Below are 13,902 nucleotides of genomic sequence, written 5' to 3' on the forward strand. Positions count from 1 at the left end.
TATATGAAATGCTTTGAATCGTTTAAGTATTGGTATGGGGGAAAACTACTTATATATCTGAGTGGCATGTTAAGCTGGAATCCAGATTGGTTTCATAAAGAAATGTTGTCGTCCTCTGGGTCAATTATGGTGCAATCAAAAAAAATTTAATCCAAAGTCTTAAAAACCAATTCAGTTCTCAGAAGAAGAAAAAAGATGCTTTTGACCATCTGTTGTACTAACAAAAGCACAAGGTTTGAGTCTGGTTTGAGGAAGACCTGAAACACCTTGGGATGTAGCGATGAAAATGGATTATTCTAAATGACATGGCAATGTGCTGCTCACAATGGTAAAATGAGATCTCTCTCCCGTTCAGCTTCTAACAAAAGAAAGGACAAAATGAGAAACAACCATGTCTGTAAGCAGAGATTTATTTTCAACTCCACAGCTGTATTTCAAGCATCACTGATTATCCTGTATCATTTATACATTTTTAATTTCCCTGTCCCACAAAGTGACAATATATGTAAAGGGCATCTGTATACATAGTTGTATTCCTTTATTGAAATATAATTCACAAGATTATAGACATATATAGATATATAGATATATATATCTCATAATTTTTCAAAGTGTGTGGTCCCAACATTTGAATCTTGACTAGCCGAAAACACTGCCTGCTGCTTTTCAACACACAAAAGGGTAGTAAGTTCTTGAAACTTCTAAACGCTCTACAGAAATGTTCACTGTTAAAACAACATTCCGGGCAACGTCTTTGCAAAGGTAGTATGGCTGCCAAAGGAGATCAATACAAAAAAAAGTTCACTGAATTGTACACATTGAGCTTCTAGGAGAGTTAACTGTTCTTGCCACAGGCTCCTGGCTATAGTTTACAATATCCGCCTTCACTACACTCTGTGGGGAGGAGAGAGAGAAAAGAAAAACAGAAGAGGTTATAGCAAGCGAATCCGAAGGAAACACTGTTCCAAAGTGCTAGTAAAACATTTCGCATGTTAATGACTGGACTATGGAATATGGAACATTTAAAAAGAACACGAAAGAGAAAAGGTATGCTATGGTCTGCTGTTCTCAGAAATCATTCATATTTTGGTGTAATACGTAGTGCATATTTAAGTATTTTTATAAATATTAAAGGGTTATGATAAGCAAGTACTGATTCCAATTCTAAATACTGGTTCCTTTGTTCCAAATGAGGGGGAGATGGGCTCTAGCTGGTAAAGTTTTTCTGTCACTTACTCTGCAGCGATATATTTACTAGTCCTGACCTGAATGTTTGTAAAGTTTGAATTTAGACCCCGAAAAAGGGTTTTTTTTCAGCTGTGTGGGATTCCCCTTAATAATTCTCGCTATTTAGTGATCTTTTGTGATTTACACACAGGTAGACACACACACACATTCTTCAGAGTTCTGTTTTGAAGCTGCAATAAACCACTATTACTGCTATTATTATTGATTCATTAATTACATTCTAAAACACCATCTCAAGGCAATTTACACACAAAATAATTAAAAATAGTAAAATAGTAAAATAATAATAATAATAAATAATAATAATAAATAATAATAAATAATAATAATAAATAATAGTAAAAAAACACTGAAAACAAAAACCCTGTGAAATTAGAAGAGAATGGTGTCACTTAGTGTGGATATCTCACTCTGAAGGAGTTCCATGGCTCAGTTGATGCTGGCAGCTTCATCACTAATCAGTGCCACTAATCAGTTCTGAAGAAGTGTGCATGCACACGAAAGCTCATACCAAAATATAAACTTAGTTGGTCTTTAAGGTGCTACTGAAGGAATTTATTTATTTATTTATTTATTTATTTATTTATTTATTTATTTATTTACAGTGCCACATGGCAAAACATCATCCCAAGCATGCATATATGCTTTCAGGTGCACATCTTCAGCCACACTCAACCCCAGCTAGTCAAAAATGCATGATTCAGTTGGGGAGTGGTGACTCACTTGTCTCACACACACTTCCTTTTCTCCATAGCATTTGCCTTCTTGCAAGTAATTCCAGATATTTTTAATAAGGAGTATGAAAGCAGGTGGGTGGAGCTGATATGTTTTGTACGGGACAAAAATATTAACTGCATGTGTTAACATCTGACTTCTTCTCCTTTTTTTAAAAAAAGGAGAATACATTATTCCACCATTATTATAATTTTTCTTTTTTCCAAAGACCTGTGGCTGCTTTAGTTCCATTCGTGCATTTCCCCTTTTGAGCTTCTCCTTCCAAAAGTGATCCGCTATGTCACCTGTAAAGTCATCCCTGAAACTCAGGCAAAAAGCAGTTTCCAATCTTGCACAGAAATGCTATATAGGAGGTTGCAACTGTTGGTCCCAAAGCTTGTCCCACCCAAATCCAATTGAAATCGGAAGGTGAATTCCTGGGGTCTTAGTGCACCTAATATCCTCTCATTTGGGAGCCAAAATATTAGCTACTGCAAATACACAAATCAGAAGGAAACACAGTATCAAGGTTAGTATTTCAAGCAAACGAAATAGTAACATTTGTTAAAACACTGTCTTTTCACTACACTACCTGAACTATTGCACAGAACAGACTTTACTCTGACAGCTGGCAGTGCTCTGCTGTTGATCTTCTTCGGGGTATTTCACTAGTTCTGCCCTGACAACATGCTGCAGCCATATGTCAAGCAGTAGACAGAACAAGGAGGCGAGTGAAAAAACAAAGAGACACAGATCAACTATTAGAAAGGAAGACATGCACAAATGAACAGCAGCAACAAACAAAAGCCATCACATTTCAGACACCATGCAGCACGATCCGTGTGCCCACTTGCCAGCTTTGTGTGCTGTTATTGCTGGGAAACGTGGGAAGAGTCTCCGAAACGATATCTCTCCCCGCTCACTCCTTTCAGAGCAAAAAGTTTATTGGGAAGACCTCACCAACAACAGCCCTGAGTTGATCCCCATCCTCCAACATGGAGCACCAGGAATGCCTGGAATCATCACAGCACTTGCCCTTCTGAGTGTCCATGCATGAGTACAAGAACGTGCATTTGGGCTGCAAAACATGCATTGCAATGTCTTCATGCAGATCTGTCTAAAGGAAAAGCTTGACTCACAAAGCCCAAGCCCATCAAAGCAATCAATGAAGGTTAATCTCAGCAGAGGTAGGAAAAGTTTCTAAGTGGAGAGGGATCAGAAAATTAAGAGGAGGGGAAATGTGAGAATTAGCTTCTCCCCCCCGCCCCCCCCCCATTTCTACCTGCAGCCCTTTCTGTAGATGGGGCCAGGTTCAACTGAATGGTGTGCAAGTGGGAGCCAGAGCAATGAGCCCCACTAGTGCAGTGGAGATTCCCCTGCTCCCCTAAGCCCTCTCCCCACCTGCAAATTGTCTCTGGAGAGTCTGGAGAATGCAAAAATGCTTGAACTGAAAAATGGTTATAATAGCCTGACTGTAAATTCCTCCCATAGGTCACAAAAAACTGTTTTGTGTCCAAGCGATACTTGGAAATTGTTTTAAATTTCAGAAGTGAGATACATGCATACATATATATTGTAACAAAAAAACACACACACACAAACTGAGCCTCTGCCTAAGAGGTGATTAGATTTCATGCAGCCATGGAGTTTTCAGCTCCATACTGCAATGTTTTGTATTTTCCTTGCTGCAGATAACAGATTTCAATAGCATTTAGTATAACATAATTTTTTAAAGATCTTGTACGTATAGTAAGCCTGCAATTTACATGCATTTAACTTGAGTGCGTTCAGCTTTACAAGCCTAGCAAAAAGGGGGTGGGGGACAGTTGGGCATTTGGGGAAAAAGACTTTGGCAATCCCACCCATCATTGAACCCAATGTCTTTTGACGATACACAATATTGGCTTTAGGCGCAATCCCCGGAATGTGACCCCTGTAAAATTGTGGGCTTACTGTATTTAATAACCAAACAATATTAAAAAAGGAAACATAAAACAGATTTCTTCTGGAGTAACCTTTTCAGAATCACACAATTTTCTCTTCAACGGGACCTTCTCTGTAGTGGTGCTTTTCCTATGGAATGTCTTCCTCCTGTCCAAGACTTCTGAGCTCTTCTGGTTCTGAGTTGGTTATTATGCTGGCTTATGTTTTATTGATTTGGTTCTATATTTAATGTTTTATGGCTGTTGCTTATGTGGTTTAAATTATTTGTTTTATTGTACCTGTGACCTAGGATTGTTTTGTGATGAACAGTGGGTTAAAAATATGTCTAAATAACTAAAATAATTTCTCTTTTCTCAGAGAAGTCACAAAGTTTCCCTGAGTTACTTGTTTTCTTAACTTTCTCGTAAGCTGGCTTTTTTCACAGTTGTTCCAGAAATTTCAATAAGACCGTTAAGAATAACTATATTTAGGACTGCAGCCCAAGCATATTTTTACATATTTTAAAAGTATAGATTACCGTATTTTTCGCTCCATAACACAGTTTTTTCCTCCTCAAGAGTAAGGAGAAATCTCTGTGCGTGTTATGGAGCAAATGCCATGGCTCCGGCAGCAGGATCCCTTGGCTGCCGCTGCAGTCAAAAGCTGAGGGATGCCTCCACCGCCGGAGCCATGGCTCCCGCCCGTCCCTCCTCGCTCCTCCCTGCTCGCTGCCCCCACCCAGCACACTCTAGCCAGGAGTGGAAGCGCCGCCATGCAGGGCAAAGCAAAGAGCGAGTGAGAGAAGCATGTCCCTTTAACCCCATCGGGTTAGCCAGCCTCGGCGCATCCACCATTTTGGAGCCGGCGAGCGCGTCCACCTCTAAAAAAACTAGGTGCATGGTATGGTCCGGTGCATGTTATGGTCCGAAAAATACGGGTGCCTAATTGCATAAATATTTCTTTTTTAAGATAACTTCTCTCTAAATAAGAAATGGTAACAGATACAGGTGGCAAAGGTTCTGAATTTATGATCTAATTATGTGCTCTGCCTGACTTCTGACTGATCATCATCATATTATCTAATCAGGTAGACAAGAGTTATGATTCACTGGACTCCAGGACTCACAGTATTATGAGAAGAATTCAATTTCATGAAGATGTTAACATAAGAGCAATGTTATCTGCACTTAAACAGTCTTATCTGACCCCACAGGACTTAATTTCTATGCAGCATGCTTCCTGCTGAAGACTCACTGAGCAATCAATTGTTGCTCAAAAAGCTGAGTTAAATCCTATACTGTTTACAATATCTAGGCTAGTGACCTATGTTTAAGCCACTACATGGCATTAGATTAAAACAATTTGGACTTTTAAAAGAATTTCAGCTCAATTAACAAAGAAATAACATTACCCTTTTGGTACACTGTGTATACCCATCTCCAGATCTGAACTAATATGTCTTCCAAAGGTCCAGGTTCTGTAACTTATCAGATTCTCAGATTGGCAGATTTGATAGACAAGTCTATTTCATTGTATACCAAACGTTGTTAGTCTGGAAGATTCATTATTTTATTTGACTGCATGTTAACAACAATATATATATTCACTAGCTAAAACAAAAAACATAACACCTCCACGGTTTCATCATATGTCATATACTGCTCTGAAATACAAACTGGATGAACAATGATATATAAATGATTTAAGAATTACTAAATAAATAAAGTGCAGAACTGAGTCCTAAATCTATCCAAATGTCAAGGGATGCCATGGGGGAGTAAGGACATCTCTTATGCTGCACAAATCTTAATGTCACATCATCGACTTACTGGTTTACAATTTTTAAACAGGGCCAGGATACTATTCTACTAAGGAAATGTTTGGGCTCAACACTCTCCTTCCAACTTCATCCTGCTCCCCAGTATGTGAGGAAGCCTTACAAAAACTTTAACTGCATCTTAAGAAAAAATTCTGTGAGAACTCCATAATGAGCCTGAAGTAGCTCTCTGGATAATGAGAAAAAAATTGGAGAGTTCTGGGTATCTCTGGATATGCAAGTACTTTGGGAAGAAAATGATGGTGTTGAACTCTAAAGCTTTGACACCAAGTTCAGAGGAAGCTATTAGAAAACAATTTATGAGCAGAAGATTGTAAGAGTTTGTCTAGCAAAGCAAAGAAACAAAACTGCCATACCTCAGAGTAAGATATATTATTAATTCACACATTTAAAAGAAAATACACGTCGGCTAGTCAAAGCAATATGCTCAAAAACATCACCTGTGATAGCTCTATTTCCGCTTTGTTTAATTTGACGTCAAGGAGGTCAGCAGCAATTCTTTGAAAACACAGGAAGACCTATTTAAAAAGGAAAGGCATAAGTGATTAGAAACAGACTTCCTAGAGTTACTACGAATATGGCAAAAAAAACCCTGAACTATAAACAATGAAATATAAAAAATACAACCTGTGCAAGGTATCTCAAGAGCTTTCCTTTTGTAAATTTCATGCCAGCAACTGCAGCAATATTTTCATACAAACTAGTTTCATTTGTCTTAGAACAAACACTAGGCTGATTTTCTCCACTGACAGTTCCTTCAGTTGGTCAAAAATAAGCTCTTCCACAGAATGTCTAGTACAAAACAATGCCTGGACTAATTTGACAAATGTGTTAATGATACTTTAAAAAAAAATTTTTTACCAAACATCCAACAGAGTCAGGTTTCAGCACGACAGCACAATGCCTAACACCAGCAGATCACTCCCTAAAGCACTGATGATGGACCACTTTACTATAATTTAAATCCTGCTAGCAGTTGAAACCGTTTGCTATGCTATTTGAATTAATGTAGAAAGAAAATAATTTGTGACCAGGGGGCTTCACCAAAAAATTCATACAAAGAACATATGTCTTTGGTGTTGTTGTTCCCCATAAAGAATGGGACTACGAAGTTTAGCAGGCAGCCTCTCTGCAGAGAAGTGTGGAGGCATGCCAGAAGTTTAGGAGGAGAAGGCACAAAAGGACCCTTTGCAAGAGTTTTGGGATTTGAACTCAATACCATTATAGGCACCTCATTGTTAAGAATATTGAAAAAAAATTGTTGATCTCTGCAAAGTGGCTTCATTGGCTGGGACTATGTTTTTTATCTCCTTGTTTTGAATTTTACATTCTGTGAAGGTAAGAAAATAGTTCACATGTTCTGACAGAAGGCTTGTTTTTGTGTATGAGTTGCACACCACTTTTTCCTTCTTTTTATTTGGGCTTTAATCTTTAGTTGCATGTGATAATGTGTGTGTGTGTGTGTGTGTGTGTGTTTATTTGTGTTTGACCCTGTAGAATAAATCATAATTTGCTTCAAGATATATATTTTACAAATATTCTTTAGATTTCAATTATTCGTCTTTTTTTAAAAAAATGAACCCAAAGAAACAGATGATGAATTGTTTTCATGTACTGTATTATATATGAACTAATGAATTACTGGCAGCTTTCTATTTGGGAATTTGCTGTTACAGTGGACCCTCCTGATACAAATTTAAATCATTCCGGGGTGTCTGTGTGCACCCCGAAAATTTCTTAAGAAGAGGTGCCGCTTCTGCGCACGCGTGTAGCATGATAGAGCACTTCTGCGCACACGGCGAAACCCAGAAGTAAACACTTCCGGGTTTGCCACGTTCGCAACCTGAAAGTTACGTTTCCTGAAGGTAACATAACCCAAGAGTCCACTGTATTGGAGAGCAACAGCTAAATTAATGGAATTAATTAACTATTAGCGGAACTGGAAAAAATAAACATTAAATAATTATGAATTATTTAGTTCAGGTGTTGGGAACTCCACCCCCCCACCCCCACCCCCGTTGCATGGCCAATGGCAGAGGATGATGGAAGTTCTAGTTCAGTAACATCCGGAGAGCCAAAGGTTCCCCAAACCTGAATTAGACACTAATCAACCTAATAAATAAAACTGTTCATATCATTTTACAAATCTATGGTGTGACAGCATTTAGAATACTGTGTACAGTTTGGGTCACCTCACCTCAAAAAGGATAGTGCAATGAACCAGAATGTGGTCTAACACACACCCCCGCGCCCTTTTAAATCCAACAAAAAGGAAAGAACTCACTCTAAAACTCACCTACAGATGGTACCTAACACAAAGAAAACTAGCGCTAATACGCCCAGGAACCTCACCAAAATGCTGGAGAGGGTGCAACTCAACAGGCACCTATTTCCACATGTGGTGGGAGTGCTCCAAAATCCAACTATTCTGGACAACAACCATAAGAGAAATATGCAAAATAACAAAGCAAATATTAGAAATAACCCCAGACTTGGCCTTGCTAAACATCTTCCAAGACAATAATGCCCACCTGCACCACAAAGAACTCATAACTCACCTACTCTCAGCAACCAGAAACACCATAACCAGACACTGGAGAAACCTGTCAGAAGTAAGCATGGACCAATTGTACCAAACAGTATGGGAAACAGCCTTACTAGAAAAATTAACCAATAAGCTGAAACTGACACGGGGACAAACAGAAGAAGACGGCTTCACCCCATTATGGCTCCCCTTTATCACATCACAGTCCAACAAGACAATGACAAAAATCCACCAACAGCATACAAGTCAATATGGCTAACCTGATCCAAAACACCCACCCACCCCACTCACACACAAAACAAAGACCACCACAGCCAACCACAAAGGAACAACCATATCCTAGCTAGCTCTCACCACCAAAGGAACACAAGCGAACAGCAGAGAACCTACACAAGCAATGCTGACAATAAACCCCACATATATTAAGCAAAACAGAAACACCTTCACCCGACCCCACCCCTCTTTTCCCCATCTCTTCCCAATGTCTCAGCAAATGAAACTGATTTTTAAAAATGTTATGAGAGACATTGCACATATCTTTGTAAACCAAGAGAACCTTTAATAAATAAAAAAGGCCTAAAAAAAAGATAGTACAGAGCTGGGAAAAGTTTAGAAAACGGCAACTGAAATGATTAAGGGGATGAAGAAAGGGTGCAGCATTTGAGACATTTTAGTTTAGAGAAAAGTCAAGTAAGAGGTGACATTATATTATACATACAGTATTTATAAAATTGTGCGTGGCATGGACAGCATGGATAGAGAAAAGTTCTCCTCGCTCATAGGAACCCATGGATATCCAATGAAACTGAAAATTCAGTACAGATAAAAGACAGTACTTATTCACACAGTGCATAGTTAAACTGTGAAACTCACTTCCACGGGAGGCAGAGAATGGCCACCAACCTAGATGCCTTTAAAAGAGTAATTAGACCAGTTTGTGGAGAAGATCAATCACTACCAGCCAGGATGGATAAGCCCTGCCTCCATGGTCAGAGGCATTGATGCTTCTGAATATTAGTTGCTGGAAAGCACAGGATGAGAGGGCTCTTGGGCTCAGATCCTGCTTGCAGGCTTCTCACAGGTTGGCCACTGTGAGAACAGGATGCTGGACTAGATAGTCCATTGGCCCAATCCAGCAAGCTCTTCTTACCTTCTTAAACTATTTTATATAGTTCATACAGAAACAGTTAAAATTTAAAGCTTTGGAAGATTTAGGAATCTTACAATGCAATCCTACGCTTGGCTAAGTTAAAATCAATGGGACATAATCCTAAGGAAATATGCAGAGGACTGCAGTTAAAGAAAAATATTGGAATGCTCTGAGGGTTAAACACTGGGCAGGGGGGATTTGAAGAAATGGCAGGAAAGGAAAAAGTAAACTAGATGCACAAGATAACAGATTGGAAAGCAGAATAAAATGGTGGAAATTTTGAAATTAAATGAAGAGAAACATACTTTAGAAAAAATCATAACATTAATAGCTGAAAGGGAAGCAAATTGGAAAAGATATGGTGACAGATTATGGAAAAATCAAAAATGTAAATCAAAAACTAAAGTGTGAAATGATCTGAGGAAAAAGGTTGAAGTAGTTAGTAGATCTGAAATGAAAAAAGAAGTGAAAAATTGAGGGGTGTTTAAGCGGGGAAGTTTTCAATATGTGACATTTTAATGTATTTTAATTTTTTGCTGGAAGCCGCCCAGAGTGGGTGGGGAAACCCAGCCAGATGGGCAGGGTACAAATAATATATTGTTATTGTTATTGTTATTGTTATTGTTATTGTTATTGTTATTGTTATTGTTATTGTTATTGTTATTGTTATTGTTATTGTTTTTGTTATTATCCTGGCCCTGTTTCATTATCTAAGCAGGAACAGGCAGCGGCATTTTAAAACGTTGTCTTTTCTTCATATCTACCAAGAAGCAAGCCTGGTTGAGTTTTTCTGATGTCTTTACTGCTTCTATGAATCATTTCATCTGCTTTCACCTGTGTTTCCATCTCTGCAGGGGCCTTTGCCATTCATTTGCCCTTGAACTCCTCTTGGCAAGTGCCTACTGTAGCAGAATGCATTTGTGGCTGGAGCCACAAATCATCATCTCCCTTCTTTTATCTTCTAAAAAAACCCTGATTTGTGAAGGATGGTGAGGGAAGGAAGAAAAATCTATCACAGGATTCTGCTGTGGAGGAAAAGTTCATATGTACTTGCCTAGTTAGCCCTGGTGTTAAAAAAACAGGTGCTTGCTGGACTATGGTCTGGAACAAATGAAGATTTTTGTTAGGATGAGTGTCAAAAACAGAGAACTTGCCTAAGGCAAGGGACATAGAGAGTTGAAGAAACGGGAAGATTTTAGCTGTGTGTAAGTGATAGATGGGAGCTGGGGGGGGGACCCTAGTAGTGGAGTTTTTATGTACTGTACAGTGGTTTTCCCAGGAAAGCGCAACAATGTTTAATTTCCAGAAATACACATGCAGAGACTCTGGCTTATGGGGAGCAGTGTCATCTGCCATATTAGGTTGTTCTTGCTTTTGCAGAACATTCAAAGGCTGGCAGAAATAACGGCTTTGCGACTAGGTCCAGCCATAATTCATGATTTCGGCTTCATACTTAAATGACTTAAATGACTGAATCCCCAAGTGGAGGATGAAATAAACCTATATTTTTTGGATGGAACAAAATTCATAAAAGGGCAGGAGATCTGAATGTTGGCAATGATAATCCTAAGAGAAAATGTCTTAGTTATTTGAGTTTAAGTGAGCCATACCTTTTAGGTTTCTTAAAAACAGATTGTTGTAAAGATGACCAAAAGAACACGAACTACGTTTGCATTTGATAGTTCACACAATGGTCAGAGCTTCACCAGCTAAGACAGACTCAAAGCTCAGAGGCTGCAGCTAGCCCACAGAGCCTTTCCATTCATGGCCCTAGTCTAACCCGCTCCTATGCACCATTTGTTGTTCTAGGTCTAGGTGATTTTCATTCAAACATCGTCTTAGGAAGCTTGTACAAGTCCTGCTTCGTTACATCTAAATTTAGCTTCAAAAGCAAATTGTGAAGACTCTCAGGGTGAATAGGGAAGTGGTGGCTTACTAGAAGGGAAGGAGCCTGGCAAGAGAGATGTAAACTGCTTTGTTTTTTGATGGGAAGAGCCTGGCTGGATAGTTTTCTGACCATCGTATGGTTTCTAATGTGCTTGGAGGTTTTCTAACATTTGGAGGTTATTGGTTTCTAGTGCGTGGGTGGGTGGGTGGGTTACAATTGTTAAAGGATAAATGCATAAAATAAATAAAATAATATCTCAAAAACAAACAGGAAACAAGAACATGAGGCTTAATCTAGGGCTACAAATCAGGTTCAGGTGGAGAAGACTGCTGGAAATTAAAAAAATTAATTGATATCCTTCCCTTCAATGACACACATAATTAACAACAAAAGAATGCAAGCCAGCAGATAAAAATACAAGGGCAAACAGAAAGATAAAAGCAACAATTTAAAAAGTTGCACCACAGAATGTGGTTTTTAAAATAATAATAATAATGGATTATTCAACCTTTGTATTTGATTGCTGAAAAAATAGAGAAATAACAGCCCACAGACTACAGTTAGTTAATAGCCTGGTTTGGTATGAAAGAGAGGCTGCCTTTGCAGACTACATTTACTCCAAACATGTTCCAAAGTGCTGGAGGTTTCCATGAGAAAGACCTTGTTGGACTAATATTCTGAGGATGTTTTATTTCATGACAGGATGCAGATTGATGTCCTAGAATTGCTGATTTTTTGCTGTATTCGGACAACTCTTATCTAATGCATAATCTGTTCACTGAAGCCTTGTATTGCTGGAAAATATCCAGTAGTTTCTTAGATTAAAACTTGGTCAGAGAATTTGGGATGTAGCTAGGGGGTTTTTTTGGGGGGGGGATATTAAAATATGGGGGGAGACCAAACAAATGTCTTTCAGAAAAGATAATGTATTAAATTTTAGAAATTACATGAATGGCTATATGATTCTGAAACTGCAAAATAAGAAATGCTTACTTAAAATGTAATCAGCAATGTAAAATGTATATTCATTATTAACAACCACAGAAACATGCAAACTTTAATATGCTATGCATGTTTTTGGAAACTAATGTATCCTCAGTAGAAGAAATCTGATCAAAACAAAAAATACAAAATACGGAACAAAGGAAGAGTTTCAAAATAAAAACCTGAATTATATTTTTAATGTTTCTCCTTTAAAAAGCATTCTTAAATAACTCAGTTCACAAAAGTTATGGAGAATGGGGAAAACACCTTTTAGTAATGTACCTGTAATAAGTACTTAACAATATTCATCATATTACTTACGGAATCACCTGTCTTGGCTGACACAAAATGACTGCTAGAATGATTTTCCTGGCAAAATCGAAGGTGCTTATCAACTTTTACTGTCCGCAGATGCTCCAGATCAACTATATAAGGAAAGGAAAGTGTGGGGTTAATGTAATAGCACATATTTAAACACATTCTAAAACTCTTATCTTTTACCATGCTGCCTTTAATGGTGAAACACACTCAGACCTAAGGGAAGTCACATCAAAGGCATTACCGCCCTGTTCTCTTCTCTTTGGAAAAAAAGAAAGGGGAGAGGTGAAAGTAAGGGGGGGGAGCAAGAGGAAAACAGACTCACAAAGAGGGTAGTCAGGTGCAGAAGAAAGCAATATTGCTGTAAGCATTATGAAATTCAGAACCCAAAGTGGGAGCTGGGCTGCACAAGCCAGCCCTGTCCCCAACATTCCCTTCTGAGGCTGACTCCATCCCTTACCTTCCTATTGAGTGGGAAGATCTGAAGGTGAGACTCAAAGCATATTCAACTCAACATGCCTAGAAGCCTCCCCGCATTCAAGAACCCTGTGCAATCTGAAAATGACTCAAACTTTAATAATGGTACAGAAACAGACATTTCACCAGGCCTTGCTTTTTTCACCTTACAAGCTGACCTTGCCAACATTCGCTCTTCATACCACCATTAAAGGCACAAGAACACTGTCTTGTTTCACCTTTGAGTCCCCCTAGACGGAGAAGCAAAAAGGCATGCATATATGGTGACATCTGGCATACCTCTTGACAAAAATACAAAAATAAATAAATGTTTTTAACCTTTTGACAAAATAAGATCTATCCTAAGATGAACAGCTTCCTTTGGCCAGTTAAAAGCAATCCTACAAATACAACAACAACAATCTTTATTACGGTCCATAGACCCATCAATTCGTTACCAAGCGATACACAGCTGGGACACCCCGCCCTCAAACCACTCAGACATCTTACTCAAATTTGGAGTAGGAAACATTAGTTCTTGTGAACTTTGCCACTGCTAGTGTTCTGGCATTTGACCGGTCTTCCAATAGGAACCTGATATAGAAATCCTCTGATTTTCCTGGGAGCAAGGCTAGCAGGGGTGAAATCACTTCAGCCCTAGCTTGCTCAAACTTCCCACAGTGCAGCACAATGTGTTTTATAGAATCTACATCATGGGTGCACGAGCACAGTCTTTCCTGGTAGGGTACTCCTCTCATCCTGCCCTCCAGCACTGCAGAGGGGAAAACATTCAGTCTTGCTTTTGTGAACAGCCTTCGGTAGTTTGGCAATGTCAAGTT

General features: G+C 38.7%; 1 protein-coding gene across 4 annotated transcripts in view; it reads right to left on the bottom strand.

Moving 5' to 3' along the window:
- Window positions 1-391: 391 nt before the first annotated feature.
- RAB28 (RAB28, member RAS oncogene family) overlaps window positions 392-13,902 on the bottom strand; it is a 79,772-nt gene continuing 66,261 nt past the window's right edge. For 3 of the 4 annotated variants that reach the window (XM_035111945.2, XM_035111947.2, XM_035111946.2), the window contains 3 exons: window positions 12,611-12,714; window positions 6,163-6,240; window positions 392-894 (listed from right to left, as the gene is read on the bottom strand). In XM_035111945.2, coding sequence (XP_034967836.1) covers window positions 802-894; window positions 6,163-6,240; window positions 12,611-12,714 — 275 coding nt within the window. In that variant the 3' untranslated portion in view covers window positions 392-801. Of the gene's footprint in view, window positions 895-2,554; window positions 2,653-6,162; window positions 6,241-12,610; window positions 12,715-13,902 lie in introns of all 4 variants that reach the window. The other variant, XM_060279069.1, reaches the window with a different exon arrangement.

Source organism: Zootoca vivipara, chromosome 9, assembly GCF_963506605.1.
Source record: "Zootoca vivipara chromosome 9, rZooViv1.1, whole genome shotgun sequence".
Classification (NCBI taxonomy): Eukaryota; Metazoa; Chordata; class Lepidosauria; order Squamata; family Lacertidae; genus Zootoca; species Zootoca vivipara.